Source organism: Manacus vitellinus, unplaced genomic scaffold (genome assembly GCF_001715985.3).
Source record: "Manacus vitellinus isolate BGI_N305 unplaced genomic scaffold, ASM171598v3 scaffold_5_pilon, whole genome shotgun sequence".
Lineage (NCBI taxonomy): Eukaryota > Metazoa > Chordata > Aves > Passeriformes > Pipridae > Manacus > Manacus vitellinus.
Window position 1 is genome coordinate 37,081,343 of NW_021940682.1, and position 21,539 is coordinate 37,102,881.

The 21,539-nt window shown below is 38.5% G+C and overlaps 1 protein-coding gene across 1 annotated transcript in view; it reads right to left on the bottom strand.

Moving 5' to 3' along the window:
* Window positions 1-21,539, bottom strand: part of ANO6 (anoctamin 6) — a 69,698-nt gene that overhangs the window by 37,211 nt on the left and 10,948 nt on the right. The window contains exon 2 of the mRNA XM_018080169.3: window positions 4,951-5,027. Coding sequence (XP_017935658.3) covers window positions 4,951-5,027 — 77 coding nt within the window. The remainder of the gene's footprint in view (window positions 1-4,950; window positions 5,028-21,539) is intronic.

Sequence of the window (21,539 nt, forward strand, 5' to 3'; positions counted from 1 at the left end):
TGGACAGCAAGTTAATATTGATTAACATCATTAATAAATAAAAAAATGTAATATAAATAATTGTGAAATACTAATTATATTTAGCACACGGTCCACAATGCTTCAGAACTCTCCAAGTGCTGTACAACCAACTGCTTGCCTACCAACAGGAGACAGGGAACCATTAGTTGCTTTATTAACAGATGAAATCTGAAGGAGAGGAGGACCTGGCTGTGACTAAAGCTTTTTGGAACACTGAGGTTACACCTACATGGGTTAGCCTAGAAGCAGCCTGACCGCATCCATGTGGATGTATCTCTGCAATTGAATTTGGAACAGGTCAGATCAGGTGAGCATCAGAGGCTCTTCACTCCAAGGAATAAGACTGGAAGGAGCCTGCGGTAACAAAAAGCCCAGAAACATGTATAAATGCAGACACCACCTCCTCAGTGCCTAATGCTTGTTACACATCCCCACTGCTTGGGCCCTTGCTGCCAGCAGAGGTACACAGAGATTTTGGAATCCTGCTGGAGCTGGGAAGTGCTGCAATGATGTAGTCACACTGGAGGTGCTGGCCATAAGAGGTCCTCTGCCATGCACACCTCTTCCCCTTCCTCTTCCTCTTCCTCTTCCTCTTCCTCTTCCTCTTCCTCTTCCTCTTCCTCTTCCTCTTCCTCTTCTCTTCCTCTTCCTCTTCCCCTCCACTTCCCCTTCCCCCTCTCCCTTCCCCTTCTCCCTCCCCTTCCCCTTCCCCTTCTCTTCATCCTCCCTGATCCCATCCCCCAGCAGCCACCTCAGCAGAGGAATAAGGAGCTTCCTGCACTCTTTGGTAATCCAGCACAAGCAGTCAACAGCCAACAGCATCTGCTCTCCCAGCCCTGGGACACAGCGGCACTCAGAGAAGGGGCAAGTGGGACATGAAGACAAGCTTGCCCCTCCACACAGGGCTGTAAAGGCTGAAGTAACTGGTTTGGCTTCAAATGCCCACATTATGGAACACCCAAACAGCCTCTTGACTCAGAGCTCCTTAGGAGGGAGATTTCCGTGTGCCCCTCCGCAAGTATAACCAGGCTTGCTGGTATCTAAGGGGAGTTGCCGTGTCTCACTCTTGAGACCGCTCCTGTAGTCATGGCTACATGTGATGCCCGCAGCAGAAGATGAAAGGAGACCATGCAAGTGGAAAGCTCCTTTCAGAAACAGCAATGCTTCATGCCAGACGAGGAAAAACAGTTGCACTACTGAGAAACCTGATCACTTTTCCAGGGTTACTCTAGGCATTATATAGTTAAACATTCAGTGGGGATAATGGGAGGGAAGGGCAGCACCAAGACAAGCATGAAGAAAAATATGTGCACGGGAATTGCAGTTATTTATTGTTTACTATACCCTGAACAAGCACAGTATTGTAAGGTGATTTTCTTAATAACAAGAGATTTTGCAGGAATGATTTATCTAACTGAAAGGATAAAAGAAGTGTTTTATTTTGCCTGCATGAATCTTTGGTGTGACTGTCAATAGCACCAAATGTAATCATTACCGGAGGGATAAACTACTTGTCTGCAACCTCATATAATTTTCAGATATGCTTCAGAACAGGTTCCTGTGGCATGCCAGGGAATAAATCAGTACTGGGAAAGAAGAGAGCAGAGCAAAGCCTGTGCAATATTGCCTCTGCTGACAAGGCACCTGCAAAAAATCCTTCTGCAGGGGCACAGTGACAGTCCCACGGAGACAGCAGGTTGCACTTCAGTTGTGGGTTTTACAAAGGTGAAAAATTCAGTGTGTTTGTTCAGGAGCACAGTTATTTCTCTCTACCCACCTCAGGAAACTTCAAATCAAGTAAATGAAAAGAAAAAATTATATTAGCAGGGTATCATGAAACATCATTATTTGTAAAGGATTTTGAGATCATTTGAAGAAAATGTTACAGAAATAGGAAGTTCTTCTTACTGTCACAGACATATAACAAGATTTTTTTATTACTTTCTCTTCTGAGCAACTAATAGACACAACTTTCTGACATTAGGACCAACACAAGCATTTATTTCTGGATGCCATTGATATATATAATATATAAGATCATACTGGAAGAGGTATGTTATTTGCATATTGCATAATAATGCTAGTCTGTGTCTGCAGGGCCATAAAACTGTTGTGCCTTTAGTATTTTCCCTTCTTACTCATATTTGTTAATAACAACAGAGGACTGTTTTAGTTCTCTTTTTAGCAACAATGAGAATATTAGCAAGCACCTAATCAGAAGGTTTTTCTTTCACTTCCTCAACATGCAAAGGAATTTTTGCTATGTAAAAAATTGAAATAGACTAAAGACAATTAGAAAAAATATGGGGTGTCATTACAGTCACACATTTCTGTCAGCAGAAAGCAGCTGGTAACTGGCCAGACATTGGGATGCCTTGTCCCCTGAGCTAAGTTTGGAGCAGACACCCACTTGACTTCCTGTCTAAGCGTCAGGTTGCTGCTGGCTGCAGGACGAATTCCAGTCGCTCCTGACTAGAGAGAGACCAAATGGCCCTACTTTTAAATAAAACGAACAAAGTGCACTGCTGAAAACCTGCTTTTCAGCAACTCCCATCTTTCTGGAGATGCAAGAGTTAGGAAATTCACTCTTTTGAACTTCCCAGAAGCCTTCTTGTGGAAGAAATTGTATGTGAGGGGCAGCAGTAATAGACAGTTTGAAGAAGTTAACCTCCTCTCTGAACATGTTGACTCTCAAAAAAAATCTTATTGTTACATAAAAATTCAAACTATGTACCTATAAAGCAGACAAGCTATAAAATAAAACATGAGCTAGAAAAGGCTTGAATTAATGATATCTATGCAATTTTGTCTTCCTTGTACATACTGTTCATGATATATGATTTAATTGTACAATCACATGACATAGTTCTATGGCTCCTTGTAGTTATGGAATCTGCTCCTATTTATGGAATACTCCTTATTATCTTCTTTATTTAATGTCTCTTTTTTTTTTGTTACACCACACCTAAATAGCCCAGATGCTTAAAGTAGAGATTTTTTTCTGACTATGCCTGTGGTATTCTTCTCATTGAATCCCAATGTTCTGCAAATGTTGAAAAATTTAATTTTAAAAGAACTACCAGGACATAAAGTAACAGTATAACGCTCATTTTAACAGTGATCACATAAGGTATCTAGACATCAATGCCAAAACCTGTCCACTGTCTCCTAAATTTGGAGTTCAGCTTGAGACACCAGGACAGTGACTTTTCCCAGAGCTCAGCAATTCTCTCTCTTCAAAGAGAGAGTCACTACTTTGAACTAACACAAACTGGGGCCAGAGATGGTCTCCTTTGACACTCAGGAAACAAACAGAAGCTGGCTGTGACTTCACAAGTCCAGTTATCTAGAACTGAACTCAGTTTCACTGGTCATAAGAGCCTTTAATTCCGTCACTGTAATTTCCTGCCACATTTACACCTTGCTGAAGTAGTACAAACAACATTCACACAGAATTTGGGCTCTTGAAGATAATTGTCCTATTCATGTGTCAAATGTGGCAGGGATCTTGTGGTAAACTTAGTATATGACCCTGTAATTAGAGACAGTACCATAAGAAGAACAGGACTGCTTCTATTAGCCAATAATTTACTTAGTTTTGGCTACTCCAGAATGACTTGCAAAATGAAATAAAATTTCCAGAATGCTTCCAGGTGCAAAGCATGATCTAGGTTTATACAAAAGGCATAGTACTTCCCTTCCATTCAATCATTTAAGGTTAGGCTTCCTCTTTGGTTTCCATTTCTACCTGAACTTCGCCCTCATTCATTTAGCAATCAGGTTCAGCATATCTCAGTTTTATCTTTCTGGCTCCTCCAACTCACTGAAACTACCCAGTGAATGACAAGGGGGGCCTGACACGGAAGTAGCAATGCAGAGAAGATGCTGCTAAAACTGAGCAGAAATTACAACTGCTAGTAAACATGAGTTTACTAGCAAAATAAAAATTATATATATATAAAAATACCCAAAAATAAAAATTGATTTTGACCATCAATTTTCAGGAGAAATAAAAATAAATTCTACGAAGATTGCTAGAAGAGACTGTTCTAACCACAAGGTATATGACAGTCCAGCTGTTTTGATGCTATTCTACTTCCTATAAATACATAAAAAAATTCAATGAACCACAGAGGGTCTAAGAAGGAGAGCACTCAGTTGGGAAATGAAAGCTCTTGGTTGCACCTCATGCTTCGAAAAATGTTTAAACATTTTTCCAGAGACGGAAGCAGCTTCAAATGAAGCTGCAAAAACACAGAGGCAGGGGAGGCAAGGGTATCCACCTTCCAGAAGGAAACTCATTTCCCATTACCGTGGGTATTGGTTTCCTATGAGATTTGAGGCAGGGGATCTTGAGCTAGAGCCAGCAGCCTGTAACTGCAGAGAACATTAGGCAAGCTGGCAAATTTGAACTTTGGTAAAGGGAACAGACACCTCTTGGTCTTTTTCCTTCTTATCGCTTCAGTATCTGGAGTAAGGAATTTCCTGGTGTCTCCAAGCTTTCTGTAAAAATGAATCCTGAACTCACCTGTCAGGCAACTAATACCTGGGTGTGTACGAATTTACAGGATATGTGTGTTTATATGTAGGGTGTGTTCAGAACTATTTATCCTTGTATACACACACAAACCCTATACATTTGTGAACAAAATTACACAGAGAGAGGAGGTCTATGTGTATGTACTGGTTTACAGTGAATATATATGGGTCACTCTTAAATGAGTCCACATCTGAGTTTCACATCTGAGTCAATGACTTCAGGTAACTTTAGGGAAATGGGGATAACAGCAATTCAGATTCAACAACACAGGTGAACTGCATGTGCTGCAAATGCAAAGGAATGCTAGTTTTCTGGAACAGCTACTGTCTGCTGCATATCTATGTGAGCATATATTACAGGCAATCAAGTTAAAGTAAAGAAGTACCCACCCATTCAGCAGTATGAAGGTTTTGTTGATCCGGTACAGTTCCGTAAGTAGGAATAATCACCTGGTTCAGTTCCAAGACTAAAATAAACATAAAAATTAAAACATTTTAGCATTTTGTGTGGTAGGTTTTTTGGTTTTGTTTGTTTGTTTTGGTTTTTTTTTTGGTGTGTGGGGGGAGTTTTTGTTTGTTTTGTTTTTTATTTTATTTTTATTTTTAATTAATGGTTTGTGGAGAAACCACTTCATTGCACTTATTTAGTGTTTCAGAAATGGAATGACTGTGTCTCACACTTCAATTACAATCAGAAGGTGGCAGAGAACAAAACAGCATCCTGACCACTCTACAGTAATGCAAAGCATCCCTTTACTCTTATGTGCTATTTAGTGTTTCAGAAACTCTGTGCACGCTCTAGCAGAAGTTAAGTTTATCTTTCAGTGAATAAGGGTACTAGAACTGGCTCCACCTGCACAAATAACCCTAGCTCATGCTGACTGTACTTCTCAGGCAATAACAAATAACAGTACCAGAGAACTCTTCACAAGTCCTGGAATAGGTGTGGTAGATCACAGTGATACTGTACACTGTGTTATTCTATAACACATAACACATAACCTAAGAACACACCTATACTTCAATCAGTGTGTGTTGATGCCTCAGCTACTCCTCCCCCATTTCCCAACAGCAGTTAAAAGCTATCAACCTGTAAACCAAATTGGTTTCCTGAAAATGCAACATAAAAATGATCTTGTAAAGTATGCTGCTGCATGAAACCATTATCAAGCACACTGGGAAAACTGGAAACTACCAGTTCAAGCACCAGATAACACACAAATTCATCCTATTAAGGCTAATGAAAATAAGTTACAGAAGCTCTACAACTGCTGCAAGATTTAGTTTCTTCACAACTATTTCTGTGTCTTAAGAAGAAGTCAAATAACATCCTGAGGCTGAAGATAACATCACGTAGCTAAAGGGAGAAGGCTGCTTCCTGCCTATGCATGGCAGGCAGATGGATCCCATCTGTTATTTTCATATCCTTAAAACAGAGATATGTCTTAGCTAAGTCTGTCCTGCACTGAGGAATGGTCATGGATAACAATGGTACCTAAAAGTCAGTGTTGTCTGGAAAGGATAGCTTCAATGTAACAAAAAGTCTATAATACTTCAAGAAAATCCCCTAGCTCTAAAATAATCTAATCTATAGTACTTTTAGGATTAGATACAATGCCAGGACAAACATAACTGATATGCCTGGTTTTGTTTTGATTTGTGTTTTTTTGTTTGGTTGGGTTGGTTTGGTTTTGTTTTGGTGAGGTTTTTTTGTTGTTTGGGGGGGGTGTGTTTGTTTTTGTAGGGGTTTTTTTGTTTGTTTGTTTGGGGTTTTTTTGGCTTGAAAACTTCATTGATATATGGCCAAATTCTCAAGCAAATTCAAGAGGCTTTTTTTTTTCACTGATGGTGATTATTTATACCAGCTGAAGATCTGTCAAAATACTTAGAGCACAACAAGCTTACTCTTTACAAATCAACAGAATTCTCTCATGGCATTTAAGCAGCTGAATTCTTCAGTTTAATAGAGTTTGGTAGGGACTTAGTTCCAGGTGTTGAGTTGTCAGTTCCCACATCTCTTCTGTGGTGATAGTATATGCTCCAAGGAGAAGACAAAAGCAAGTCCATGTATTTTTTCTGAAGCATTCGAGCCACAACCCAAGATCTGCCCAGTGGAATAATCAACATCTGTGAGCTATCAAAAACATTAAGATCTTCAGAAATGCTTCCCAGCATTTGAAAAAAGTGCAGGAAAATGCAGAGCAGTGCAGCACACAAACATCACATGGTGAGACCATAACATGAGGATTCAGAGGACACAAGCATCTCTCAGCAGCTACTGCAAAATTGCTGAATATGTGGATCATTATGTTTTAATGGATTCACCTGAGACCAGGGTGAGAAGGGCAAATACATATTCTTGATGTCAGTGTAATGGGTATCCCCCCCACATTTGTTAGGGCATTCTTTATTCTCTATCTGGACACAAAGATATCCAAAGTGCTTCTGAAAACCCACAGAAGAGGGAATGTTTCTGCCCACATATAATAGGCAGAGGGAAGGAGAAATATAAGCATCTTGCTCCGAAATATAAACATTTGCTCTGAAATTCTGTGTGCCATTACACAAACTCCAAATATGTGGATAGAGACACAAAGACTTCTGTCAGGCACTGAACTGCAGAATCAGGAGCTAAAATCGCCTTTTTACTAAGTAAGCACACCCCCATCATTGCTGCTGTCCAGAAAACCCTTCAGACAGAAGTGAAGAGAAGGTTGAAGTGTGGAATTCACAGCAGGCAGAATAACTCCACTTATCCCAAATCCTGATGGATCTGAGGCTGGTCAGAAATATCCTTGAGAAATTTATATGTGAGTACAATTTGCTTCTGCCTCAGTGTCTCTGGCCAGCATATCTTCCACCTGATATGGTATCACGGAAACTTTATAATTTTATTAATAGTTAGCATCTTAACACATTTGTACTTGAAATAGTGCTCAGTACAGTCCCTGGGTCATTGTCCCAATGAAAAAACTTATACAAAAGGGACCTGTGACTCATTTTTTTTATGGGACAGTAGCCCAGAACTTCTCTCAAGTTAACTACAGATTAATGTATGTGTGAAGCCAAAAATACAAAGCTTTGACACTACCTGAATATGTACTTAGATAAGATTCGTACTGGCTATGCCAATTTGTGCAGTTTTTAGCTGGAAGAGACCATTTTAGTCTCTCAAAAATACAGAAGTGGTACCTGTAAAAACTCAGCTGTGCCAGAAAAAGTTGCACCCACACGAAGTGTTTCTTATACCCAGAAAATCACTTCATTTATTTCTACCACCTCCCTGTGAGCATTATGGTAAAGTCAGTTTTAAGTATGGAGGAGAAGAAAAAAGTTGCAGCACAAAAGTTTGCGGCTAGACATTAGGAAAAGCTTTCTAACAGCAAAAACAGTAGAAGGAAGTGCCAGAGAAGGCAGGTGAGGTCATGTGAGATCTTCAACATTAGAGATTATTCCATACAGATGTATTAAGTATCCTGGAACAATCTAGGCCAAGTTGAATCTGGCATGAACCTTGAGAGGATGGCCTAGATGAGCTTTTGAGGTCTTTCCCAGACCCAGTTTCTTCTGAGCGTAAGCTTGGTCAAAGTGTTCTTGTAGTTACAAAGGCCACTGTGATGAGATTTTATATTAAAATAATAATTCTGCTTACCTATATCTTCTTCAGAAACATTATCATTCCTGTTAATGTTTGGGTCAGAGTACATCAAGTGTAGATGTTTGTGCTATACCACCCAACCAAGTAAAGCAAAGAAGGTACAAGGGAACAAAGAAATCTACTGGATTGGTGGCAACATACTCAGATTATAATTGACCGATGCATCAAGTTCTATCTTCAAGCAATCTTGGCAAGATATGTTTTTGTCAGAACATGTAACCTAATTTCTTTGAATTGTAATTGTAATTTTGAGTGCCCCCTCAGTGATACCAGTTGGTCTTTGATCTAGTCCTCTCAAAAGATGCTGTCGTAAAAATTTTAAGTACTGAATATGTGCAAGCTACTTTACAAGAACATCTCTGTGGTATCTGAGCTGCCAACATATCACTGGTATTTCCAGTTGTCTGAACTGAGCTGTCAGCACATCACACTTACCTCAAATATACCTATTCAGAAGCACTATGTTAATCCCCCACTACTTCTTTATAACCTATGTATATCCCATGGTTTTGGCCAGGCCATGGGAGATGAATCCTGCTGTTGATTCTACCAGAGATTTATTTTATGACTTTTCTCTACAGCTTTTCTTTCTCAGAGGTGAGCAACCATTTTCAACTGGATTGAATAAAGAGCCTAAAAATCCCTTGATAGCCAACGCAAAATGTCTTGTCTTTTAATTATTTGATATTAACCGTGAATGGTTTTGCAAGTTCAGTGACTTCTCATTGAATAATTCAAATTTAAAGGCTTTAATGAACATTACTACTAGCAATCTCTACCTATTGCTATAGGTGAGAGGCTATGGCCCACTGATAGGTATGGAAGACACTCTCCCCTTGCAAGAAATACAGTTTCCTTGAGGTCTGAATAGTGAAATAATGAAAGCTGTTCAAAGCACAGGCAGTAGGGATGAAACAGGTTTTTTGAGCTTGTAAATTAAAAAGAAAGAGAATGGGGAGGGGGGAAAAAAGACAGCATCCAGAAGTGAAAAAAAAAGATGCTGCCCAAAAGAACATTAATGACAAGAAAATAACAAAAATATTGGATAAGCCGATGTTTGAAAAGATGGTCTTGGCTCTGTAACAAGGACATTGTCAAACATGCCTGAAGATGTTAAACTTTTTGTGACAAAGAAATTCTTGGCTATCATTGATTTCCTCTCAAATGAAAATAATTAGAGGTGAAAAAGGGCAGCAGCACTCTTGAAGCTTGTAAATCACTTACATTAAGACAAAAAATTAGGAACCAAATTATTTTGAGAAGTCAAAAAGATTTTACAACACTAAACTCATAGTACCTGGTAATTCAACAAGCCTGCAAGGCATTGCTGAGAACAAGATCTCAGCCCTGGCACTGAACATGGATGGTATCTCATGAGCAATCATGAATGCAAAGCAGGAAACGATGCCTGAAATCCACAGGCTTTGCTGCTTTGCTATAGACATCATATCACCTCTTTTTTTGTAAAGTATTTTGTAAGAGTGCTGACTGTCTGTCACAGAAGTTTAAAAAAGTCTAAGTCCCAAATCCTTTTTTTAGAGGGTGAAAAATAAATTAACGGAACATTGTGCTCTCCTAAGTACAAAACTGATGTGCTCAAGAACATCCACTCAACCCCTTGGTGAATTTGCCTGCAGCATGGAGTGTCTCCTCCACAAACAGGGAAGTTTACAGTACGGTTACAGAAAATGAGATGTTGCAGCGCTGGGGCACATACTCTTCTTACCTGCATTACCTGGCTCCACGCACAGTGCTGTCCCACCACAGTGCGGGTGGAAAGCATAAGAGGGAAGGGTAGCAGGAATTACCAAAGCAGAACACTCCAGCTTTGCTCACAGCCCTGCCCTCATGTAGCCCTGCCATAGCAACAACATTCACTGCACACAGAAATGGACAAATGTTAAGTACACAATTAGACTCACTTAGGTGTTTTGGGCCTCAAATAGATTGTGAAGAAAATTAGTATAATAACAAAATGTCTCACTGACTGGAAAATAACAGGAAATATTTACATGCAATTTGTATCTGAATTGACACATTTCCTGATATGTTTGACAGTACTGTCACCATGTTAGAAAAGAAAAAATAGTAAATAGTAAAGACTGTGTTCTAATGAAAATCAAATTAAAAGATCATATCAGGTTCGCCACTGTGAGGCTCAGAGAACTGGATGGAGTCAGACTGTTCCCATCTGCTGGGATAAACAAGAAGATCCAAAAGTTGTAGGCTTTGCCCAAATACTGCTTTCTAAGTAGAGCTGATTCTGCGTTACACTCCTCCTCAGAAAACACACAAAGATTGTGGTAATACCTCCCCATCTCAGCAGGCTGCAGTCGTGGTAGCAAAAGATCAGTCTCATGACATTGTCAGGCATGGCACACAAGAGGCAAACAAGCAAAGAGCCTCACCTCATAGGTACTGTCTCAGAAGCACGGAAAAGGCATGACATAACATACTAGATACGAACCGAGTCCTGGAATGAATGAAAACTACTCTGAAGCCCATCATCTAACCAAATTTGTACTCGTTTTGGCTGGAACACAGCAAAGCACAAACTACTAAGAAGAAAACTAACTCTATACCAGACAAAAGAAGGAGAAAGTCAAATTACTTTCACCTTATTTCACAAAAAAAAAAAGAACAAACCACTGCTGTCTAAAATAACACTAATGCTTCAGAGAGATACCATACCCAAGATAGGGTACCACATAAAGAGAGGGCAATCACTGTATCAAAACTGTGGAAATAAAAATGAGGGGAGAGTGGGTCAATCAGTCTAAAGATCCAGTCATTCCTAAACACGTGCTGGGGACTTAAGAACATATAGCCTTCTGTCTCTTGCTGCAAAAATAATAAAATTATAGTGGATTTCCTGGCTTTTGGGGAAAGAAGGGGGAAGAGGAGGGGTACAAATTTATGCCATGTTGTTTTAAATACTCTAGAAGATTAAAAAGTGAAAAACTGACAACACAAAGGAGTTTCCCCACTGAGCAAAGATTTTGCTTTTCCAAATCTCTACAATTACCCAGAAAGCAAAGATACTGTTATAAACATGACTATAAGCTCTGAGGTAATGAAAAAATAAAACTATGTATAATTTTATATAGTATATAAGATAAATTATTACATATCAATAGTTAATGTATAGTGTATAAATTAATATATTAAAATATTAATAATTAAGATATCATACATAAAAGTACAAATTAATCTAACAGCTATTCCTTAAAAAAAACCTATCAGAACAGATCACAAACTATTTTAAGGGGCTGATCATAGAACAAATATTTTTTCATTCAAATGTAAACTATTCAAGCCATATATATAATACTTGCTGAAATCAAGTGAAGCAAAGTAAAACCTTTGCAAAAGTCAAGTCAAATTTTTCTGGAAACAGAAACTGTTGGACTGATGTACTGGTTTTTTGAAAGCTACAGTATTTTGCTGGTGCAAAATATTTCTTTACTGTAGTTTTTTTCATATATTCTGTTCCTTGTACAGGAGTACTCTCAGAGCTAACAAACTATTTAGGAATTGAAAAAGCAAGAATATGGATTTTCCTTTGAAAATATTTGAATCAAAAAAAGAAAGAGACAATGAGATCAATGGCTACAAAATAAAAATTAGTCAAGACCATTAAGTTCCTTGAGCTACTTCCTTTGTTGAAAAAAATAATTTTAAAATGTAGGATATCCTCCTTATTATCAGGAACTTTTTGATGATTAAAGGTCTGTCTGGGTTGAAGTGACTTTTCCAGACTAGTGCTTCTCTGGGATACAGTCTTTTCTCCATGCACATATGAGAGCAGACATTATAAACACAAATTATCAATGGTTTCACCTCATTCCCCCCAAGTACTGTAGGCTTGCGTTTAGTAGCATTCATTCTGTTAAGTTCAGTTCTGTGATTAGAATGTGTTTAAATTATTTTATTTCATATTTGTAGATCTCATTTGAAGAATACATGCTACTGAACTCCACATTCTTCACTTTCAGAAAAGTTATGTATTTTAAATGAAAATTATTTTTATGTCAAACTATGGTTTATTTATAGCTAATAAGAGATGTATACAGCTGCCTGTCTCGTTCTTTTATAGTAACCTGCAGTCTTACAGTGCATGAGAAAACTGGAGACAACCAGTAATACTAAAATGTAGTAATGCTAAAATGGCTTTCCAGTTGTCAATAAATTACATTCTTTGTGCGCTCACACAGTGCCGATCTTCAGGTATCATCAATCTAAAACCTAATCTATACCACATAATAAGAAGACATTGATTTTAATTTCAGATGCCCAAGCAAACCTAATATGAAGCTATAGCTAATACGAAGCCATGAAGCTGCAGGATCACAAAGGAAGTGAAATGGCTGTCTTGGAAGATGATTCTTTCTTGCTGGAAAGACTGTTCTTTCCATGAAGGTATCTTCTCTTACAGCTGTGCAAACAAAGGATGGGAACATGTGGTATGTGTTTCAAAATTAAATGCTCTCTCATGACTAACTCTAAACAGGAAAACATTCACTTGGGAATATAATAGAGGGTATTGCAAGTCTAAACCCCCAATGTCCTGAAAGAGCCAGCTCAGACTCAGGGTAGCTCACCAAAAATAATACAGTAAAATAGCAGGCAGTTATAAAACAAGAAATTTGACTTTGTGGAAATGATTTTGCTCATAGCAGGGCCTAAATATTTAAGGGGCACTGAATTGGAATGTTTAAGGGGCTCAGTAACCAAATGGTCAAACAGTTCTTGTATGTTCAGCTCAAAGTGGGACAATTGCCTAAAACCTGTGGCAAAAATCCTAAAACATTTCAGCGAGACCTGGACCAGCCCCAACTTCAGTTTCTAAAACAAACACTGGGCTAATGACATTTTAGTTACAATTCTGTGATTCCAGAGTAATCAGCTGAAAAGCAAATGTTGGCTCCTGGTTTTCACTGCTGCAATGCATGCCAGAACCAACCTGGCTGCATCCAGTATGCATGTCTGACACCAGCTGACTGGAAATTACTGCAAAACTCAGTTGCTAATTGGAATATTTAAAACGTGTTTTCTGAAGCTAAATAATTTACCCACCTTCAGCTGAAACGGCTGTCAGAAAGAATTATTTTGGCTCTCATCTGTCAATATGCAATATATAGATAAACAACCTTTGGTTTTAGAATGTATTAACACATCTACCTGCTATAATTTTAAACAGTATTTGGTGTGCTTTTTCATTGTAAACTGATTGTATACATGGCAAACACCTAGCTCACATTGTCAGAGTACAAAATAATGGAATAAAGTGACTAAGCAGGCTTCAGACTGATAATCTTCTCAGACATTAATCTCAGGTTGGAATATGGGCAACAAATGAGTCTTCTAAAATTTTTCAATTAAAGCCTGCTTTGGTTTAATTATATATGGAATCAGGTAGCAAACTACTGTAATGTTGACTGCCAAATGAGCCTGTTTCATGATTCATTCAACCTATGCCACATTCTTACAAACTGAGGTGTACATACATATATATTTTATTTATTTTGTTTGTTTGTTTTTAAAAACAGTGCAAACATCGTCATTCCTGCTGTGAAAAAATCAAGTTCTTAGTTTATAGGGTTAAGAAAAATAATGACCTCAGTTACATTAAGAACATAAGGGATCAGCTGGATTAGTGAATCCAGCACCAAGTTTACACAAAACTTTGATTTTCAGTTTTGTTAGCAGGTTCTGAGAGAAAATTTTCTTTACTTGGAATAATATATTTTAGTCTGAAAAAGGGATCAAGAAAGCCAGATTGCTGGTTTTCTGCTGCGGCAAATAAAATCCAGGTGGCAGAGGATGAGATACTGTAATTTTAAAAACCCAAAGGGCATTGGGACAGATCTGCAGAAAGTATTAGGCATATAAACTTCCAGATAAATTCCTGCTAATGTATTTAAAAGTGTTCAAGCAGATTGAGAGTTTTTAGGCCAAATTATACCAAACACAGCATATGGCCCTTAGTGACCAGAAGGAATCAATCAATTTTATTAATTGATACATCAATTAATACAGTTAATACTTCCCTTGCCTAATAAATTAAGTGCAAAATATTTCATAAATGCACTTTTTTCTTATGTATACAGCATATTTGAGACAACTAATAAGCATGTTTACATGTTGTTTTTCTCTACGGTTAATTAACTCTACTTACCAATAAGATGCATCTGTATACAAGTTCAGAGTAAATAGGAACTATCTAGTAGATAAGAAAGAAATTATCCTGCAACAAATGAAAAATCAGAGTAAGTCTGCATTGAGCTATATACTTGCTAAAACCAATGTGTGTCTATGGAATCAAAGATGTAGGCCCCTAAAACAGGATTAGGGAGTAACCAAATCATTCAGTTCCAGAAGTGCAAACCAAAATCACAACTTTGCAGCTGCCAGCTAACAGGAACTTCCTGCCTTGCTGTCATGCACTGTGGGCATTTTCCTAGGGGTCATTGGGGTCTCTTTGAAAGCCTTTAAAATAAAAATTCAGGTAACTACATATTACAAAATGTAAATTAAATCAGTAACTGCAATCATTCCTCTTTGGTTAATACTGGTCTACACGGTAGAAACTGGTTTTCAGGGTTCTTTCAAAAAAGAGAGATTTATAGACAAAAAGGGCACGTAAACAGATCAGTGAGACTTCAAACTCAAACTCACAAACACTGAAACAGTCCTGGTTCAAGACTGTTTGTCATTGCCGAATCCTTATTTTAAAGAAGACAAAGGAAAGGACTGAATCCTGGTCTTTCTGTTTCGGAATGGTTTCTGACTACAGAAAAGGTAAAAGGTACACAGCAATACCACTTAATCTAGCGCAGGAGATAATGGTGGATTTTAAAGCAAAGGAAACAATTTTTCATTATAAAACCCAAACTATTCTTTTTTCTTCAGGACCCTCCCTCCTTTTGCATACAAGATGGGGCTGCAATGACGATGACTCCAAGTTTCACTAAATAAAACTTGTCTGTCTAGACCTTTAACTTACTTTTGCAAAAGACAGATAGTATATTAGGCTGTGGGAAGATGGAAAGGAAGAAAGATTATCTGATCATCAAAGAATTTGCATGTGGCCTTGGAGAAGTGGCCTGTGCTCCAGTTTCAGGATCTTATACATGTGATGCTGATCAAGTTGCTCAGAAAAAGTTTTGCCCAGCTTTTCATGGCAGAGTTTTCAAGCTAACTGCCCAGGTTGTTACTGCCAGGAAGCTCAGCACTTTTGCACCAGAGGTGGGCACTTGTCACTAGGAGAGACTATTTATAAGAACAGGTTTAGATTAGATATCAGAAAAAAAATTCTTTACTGTGAAGGTAGTGAGGCACTGGAACAAGTTGCCCAGAGAAGCTGTGGATGCCCCATTCCTGGAGGTTTTTTAGGCCAGGTTTGATGAAGCTCTGAGTAATGTGGTCCAATGAAAAAGGTCCCTGCCCATGGCAGAGGGGTTGGAACTAGATGATCTTTAAGGTCCCTTCTAACCGAAACCATTCTATGATTTTGTGATGAAGTATGGTGTGGTATTTGTAACAGCAAGATTGGGAAATGCTCTTATTTATGAAAAAAGCATTCCAAAGTTTTTGTCATTCATAAGCATTTTTCAGACAACTTTGTACAAAAAGTAGAGTTTATCAACCATAAACCCAGAATGGTGTTAAGATCTGACTGTACAAAAGTGATTGAAAATGAATTATTTTCTTGCAGCCCTACAGAAGGTGTATTCTAGGTATGCTTTCCAGTGGGATCTGGATCTCCCTGTTCAGTGTTTTGTCTTTGCACAACCCATTCAGAAGTGTTTTACATTCCCCACATCTTATCGCTTCCGTAGCCCACATTCCTATCACAAGGGTCTGGATTCCTGAAACTCCAGGTCTGCCTAAAAAGAGAGTTATGCAACCTGACACTCACATCCTTGTTGGATATAGTGCTCAACTGTGGTAAAAGCACCATAGAAACACAGAGGAGGAAAGGAATGAAAATATTCTGAGCAAGGCTTTGATAATTTGAGTTAAACAATGCTAGGAGTCATGCTCTTAATGAGGAAGATAAAAAGAAATCTGTAATTACTACCAGTTCACTGAATGAGGCAGTGGACTTAGGAGGAAAAAAGAACACTGATTGTTTAATTAAAAACTGTAACATGCATGAAAACAAATGGCAAGAAAATGGAAGTTGCCTGGGCAACGTTAATGCTGACATTGCCCAACTTCTAAATGCTTGACTTCATAACCTTAAAGTTAACATTTTTTAGACATAATATATTATTAGCTGCAACCAATTAGGGGTGTTATGGCTCCTATTGGTAACCGGTAATATTTACATTTAAATATGGAGAAAGATTACTGCTGGCTATACTGTATTATTTAATTATACAGTCAGTTTAGAAACAAAATTATATCTGAAGTGTTTGAGAGATTCCCTTGAGCAGAAATGATGTAACAATTATTACTGCAATTTAGCATGACTAAACTTTGCTGAAAGTCTAGAATTTCACCTAATCAGGCAATTTGATTTGTGGTCCATATGTAGGAGCACTCTGTGCTGCTGCAGAGTAATTTCAAAATGCACTGCAAGAAAAGTAATCATAATAACTGTAGACGCTTCTTCTCATGGATCAAACTTATTAAGTTTTAAAAGTCAGTTCAGAATAATGTAATTAGCGTAAATTCAGCACCATGATGGAAAAAACCACAACCAACCAGCATGTTTTAGCTTATTACAATCACCATGAATAAAAGTTCTGGTTTCTGCTGAAAATTCAATTCATGATGCCCATCAACTACAGCTGAGTAAGGTCTGACAACTTCATGCCAACTTGAAGCCACAGAGGTTTCTAAATTACTTTCTGGGAAAAGAGGCATTAACAAGAAGGATGCGTGTGTGCACACAGCTTTCTAATAACAGTAATGTGGGCAGATGATGGAAAATAAGAATATGCTCCCTCCTCCTGGCATTGAAAAGTCCATTCTTCAACTAAAGTTAAAATTTAACTAAAGTTAAAAAATAATAAATGCATGTGAAAATACCATCTTAACAAATCTGTACACAAATACATTTGGCAAACATGAAGGCAATAAAACAAACTCCAAAGTGATCCCTAGACATTTTTCCCCAGACTTTGAGAACCTGGAAGTAGAAGGAGGTAAGATTTCAACAGTCATTACAGTCCCCTAACAAGACAAGGATGGAAAAAATGCAGAGGGAGAAAAAATGGAGAGAGAATGTCATACTGGAGGTCCTGGTCATCTCAGTCCCTGGTAAAGAGTCCCCACCTTTAGGTGATGTGAGTGCATTAATCAGGTACTGCATATCTACCAGACCAAGCCTTGAGATTAGGCAGGGTTGACAATGCTATAAACTTTCCAAGGTAATGCCACCATCAGACTCCACCTTTGGCTGTAATCAGCCTCTTATTGGGCTGGGTGATCTGTAATCTGACTTGTGAGCCCAACTGGTGGCTTATCCTTTCTGTTAGATGAGGAAGGAAACAGTCTACTGCCTTGTGGTCATTCAGCTGCAGGGCTTAGCACTAGTTCCTGGCTTTTGTCCTTGGACAGACTGCCTGCTTCCAGTCCTTGACTTTAAGTTACAGTGGAGTCACTGGCCTACAGCTTGCCTTCTGTCCATGTTCTTGCCTTGCCTTTTCACCACTAAGGGAATACTAAGGCTGTTCACCCCAAGGTCAGTGGTCCACATACCCCAGCCTCCTGGCACCAAGAGAATTCAGTGCTGCTTTGGGTCAAAACCACCATTCAATATTCTGAAGTGTAAGATGAGGGCACAGAGGCAGGGAAGGTCCCACAGTATATGATCAGACAAAAGTAGTATATTTTTGGTTTAGGTCATCTTAAATGCTTTTGAAACTGCAACTGCTTCTTACACTTGACACTGGGAAGAGTGTTAAGAAGGAGGAGCAGCAAGTTTTTAATCACCTCCATTCCATGAGGTGGCACATTAGAAATCTTCTCAAATATATTACAAAGTACTACATGCCCTGAGGCAGATGTCACAGATACCTGAGAAAATGTGTGAACAGTGCTGCACACGGGACAGCGAGAGCTTTTTGACTGCTTGACGTGCAATGATGTTAATAATGTATCAAGTATCTACCTTAAGATTTGTGCTTATAAGCAATACATATAGGAGGATTATTCTCTGGGGAGTGTCATACTTCAGATTTCAGTATGCTCATCCACCACCATTGTGAACAAGTCTTTCAGACTAAGAACAGCGGAAGCAGCTTTAGACCTAGCGAAGTAAGCACATGATAGTCAGTCCTGAAGGGCCATTTCTAGTTTTCTCTAACAACTGCTGCACCTTCATAGAAAATTAGCCATCCCAGAATGAGTAAATTCACTCTAGGAACCTGCCAGGAAAGAATACGGGTGCATTTAAAAGTACAAGCCTCCTTTTGATTGGCAGAGAGAATAAAAATATGAAAAATAGGTATTTTGATAGCTTATCTCAGGAGGAAGCAAAAGAACTCAGGACTATAATGACTGATGAAAATTACTAGCTTTGATTCTTAGATACCATTCAGCTATAACAAAACCATGCAGCAAGAATAATGAGGAAAAAGCCAAACAGAAATTATCTTTTTTTCCTCCTATCTCACCTACACCACAGTGTAATTCCATGAAATCTTAAAAAAAGCCCACAGAGGAGGAAATGAAAGCTCTGCTTTGGAAATCATGGAAAGACATTTTACTCTGATGTCTATAAAGAATCCTGCTAAACTGTTTTATGATGTTATGACCATACCAGATGCCAATAACACAGGAACAATCACAGGCTGTGCTCATTTTGTACAGCACTATAGATCTTTATGAGAGTACAACCAGTGCTGAGCAACCCAGCAATATCACTCTTCACAACCCCATTGCCACAGATTCTAATCCATTTCTTCAAAACTGTGGAATTGAGGAGATGCAAAAAATCAGTTTTCCAATGAAAAAACCCAAAACCAACAAGCAGCCTCTACAGAGCTGTTTTTCATTTAAGCTGAGGTAAGACTGCTTACACACCTCATTGTAAAATAGGGAAAATGCAAGTATGATGGGCTGTTAGGAGGCTAGGACCCTTGGTATTGGCTGTGCTGAGTTTTGTTCTGTTTTTTAAGAGGAGACAACAGTGAATTTACTGCAGATTCTGGTTTTTGTGTCAAAGGTAAGAAGAATGACCTTTTGAAATGTGTGAATACAGCTCTTAGACTGTAAGACAAGAAGATACCAGTGAAGTCATCCAGTCTGATCCCTGTAACATAAGCCAGAAGATTTCATCTCCAGATTTTCATTTAGTTTAGTATCTGCAGCCTGGAGCAATACAGAAACATGAAATCACTGAATGACTTCTCTGTTCCTGCTTGCTGCAGGCTGACACTTCACCTTTGCAGTCTGGAGCTGAGGAGCATCTTATGCCACTTCTCAGTGACATTTCTCTTCTGCATGAGCCAGATCTGTTAATATGAACTCAAACTTGACATTCCAGAGGTCAAGAGAATGACTGGCCCTAAAAATAACACAATAAAACTGCAAAGAAAATAGTGAAGGATATGAAAAGAGCTGAAAGATTCATCATGAAAGCAAATAGGACTTCTCTGGTGTTTATTTTTGCATGCAAGGTGTTCCTAAGGAACATCCTGATGAGAAGAATGGTTAATGGGTTTGTTCAGTGAACTGTACACAGAGAGAGATACAGAAGCTCTTCTGATGGACACATTTGTTCTTAGAGCTCAGGATAAACATCTATCCCCAAAGAATTTAATTAAACTCTCCTCCATTCAAAGAAAAGGAACAAAAACAAAGACAAGGATACACCAAGCACAACTGATAAACAGAGTATTGTTGTTTAGACAGATATTTGTGCTTTCATCATGAATAGCTTTGGAAAATAAACAACTGAAAAAAAACCCCCACACTGAAAAAAACCCACTCGGAACAGCAACCACCAGTCTCTGGGGACAGAGATTGCAACATTTACACACTTAAATAACTTCATGGATGCTGCTGGTTCCACTCATCTGAAAAGGATCATTCTCATGTTTGTGTCACATTTGGCTTGTACTATGTGCCTACATAGATCAGTGCACAGAAAGGAGATGCAGCCTGATACCTTAGAAGTTTATGGTGTGAGGACTACAGGAGCAACCTGCAGGTAATCCTGTAAAAATCAAGATTCCTACCACGGGCTGAGACAAGTATGTGAGACTGTGGCAATGTAACAGCTATCAGAAGCACTGCTTGGGCACAAACTTCATAAAACCTCATTGGTTGTTTTTTTTCTGAGAAATTTCAGACAAGTTGGTGAGATCTGACCTAAATCAGCTCTGTTAAATCACAGTATTGCTGATATTTTAAGAAGTACAAAGGGTAAAATCAAGAAGCAGCACAAGCTGTTTATTATTCTTGTGTGAACACCCTCCCTCCCCTGCCTTGGTCTCATGTATGACCAGAACCTGGTCTGATAAACATGCATATCTCTGAAGACTGACTTTCTGCAAGACTGTGATGTAACACTTTGGAGGGGACTGTAGAGTTAGATCTCTGGTCAAAAGTTTGATAAGCTGTTTTATACCTGTTCCAGTGTTGAAGGACCCTGAGTGCCTTCTTGAATTGGAAGGTATTTTCTTCATTGCTTAAAATAAGGTGATTTTTGTCTGTTTGTTTTTTATCCCAGATCAACTAACACAAATCAGCTGTCCTTAGGTAGGAAACATAAAGAAGACAAGCCACTTCTACTTTTGTTATGAGACAGACTTGCCAAGCTCAACCTTGAACATACTGTCAAAATTACTGTTCTATTACAGGGCAAATGAGCATACCATGCCTTACCTGTGTTTTACAGGAGGGTAGCCCACACACAGCAGTTGCCCCAAGCTCCAAATACAGCTTTTTTAGCAGGCAAGCTGATCCCTTGGTGTTCCTCACAAATGCCAAGCCTCCAGGCAGTTATGGAGCTTTTTCATTGGGAACCGAAATGATCAACCCAATTGTAATTGCAGATGGCTGTTTGGTTAGACTTCAATGCCTATGGATCAATGAGCTATCTAATTAGAAATTTTAAGTTTGAAATATATTTATAAAATTATACCCATTGCTATTAAATTTACATGTCTCAAAGGAGATATATTTGAATTTCTGTAATGAGTTTCTCAGCATGTTTGCTTTAAAGTACTTCCTACACTCAGCTGTTATAGAGTGTGTTCACAGGAGGGTCCTAAAAAGGTATTTTTAATTACTTTGACAATGAAAATATTAAGTTTAAAGTCAAAACCTACAGGCATTTTTTAAACTATTTTGTGTGTGTAAG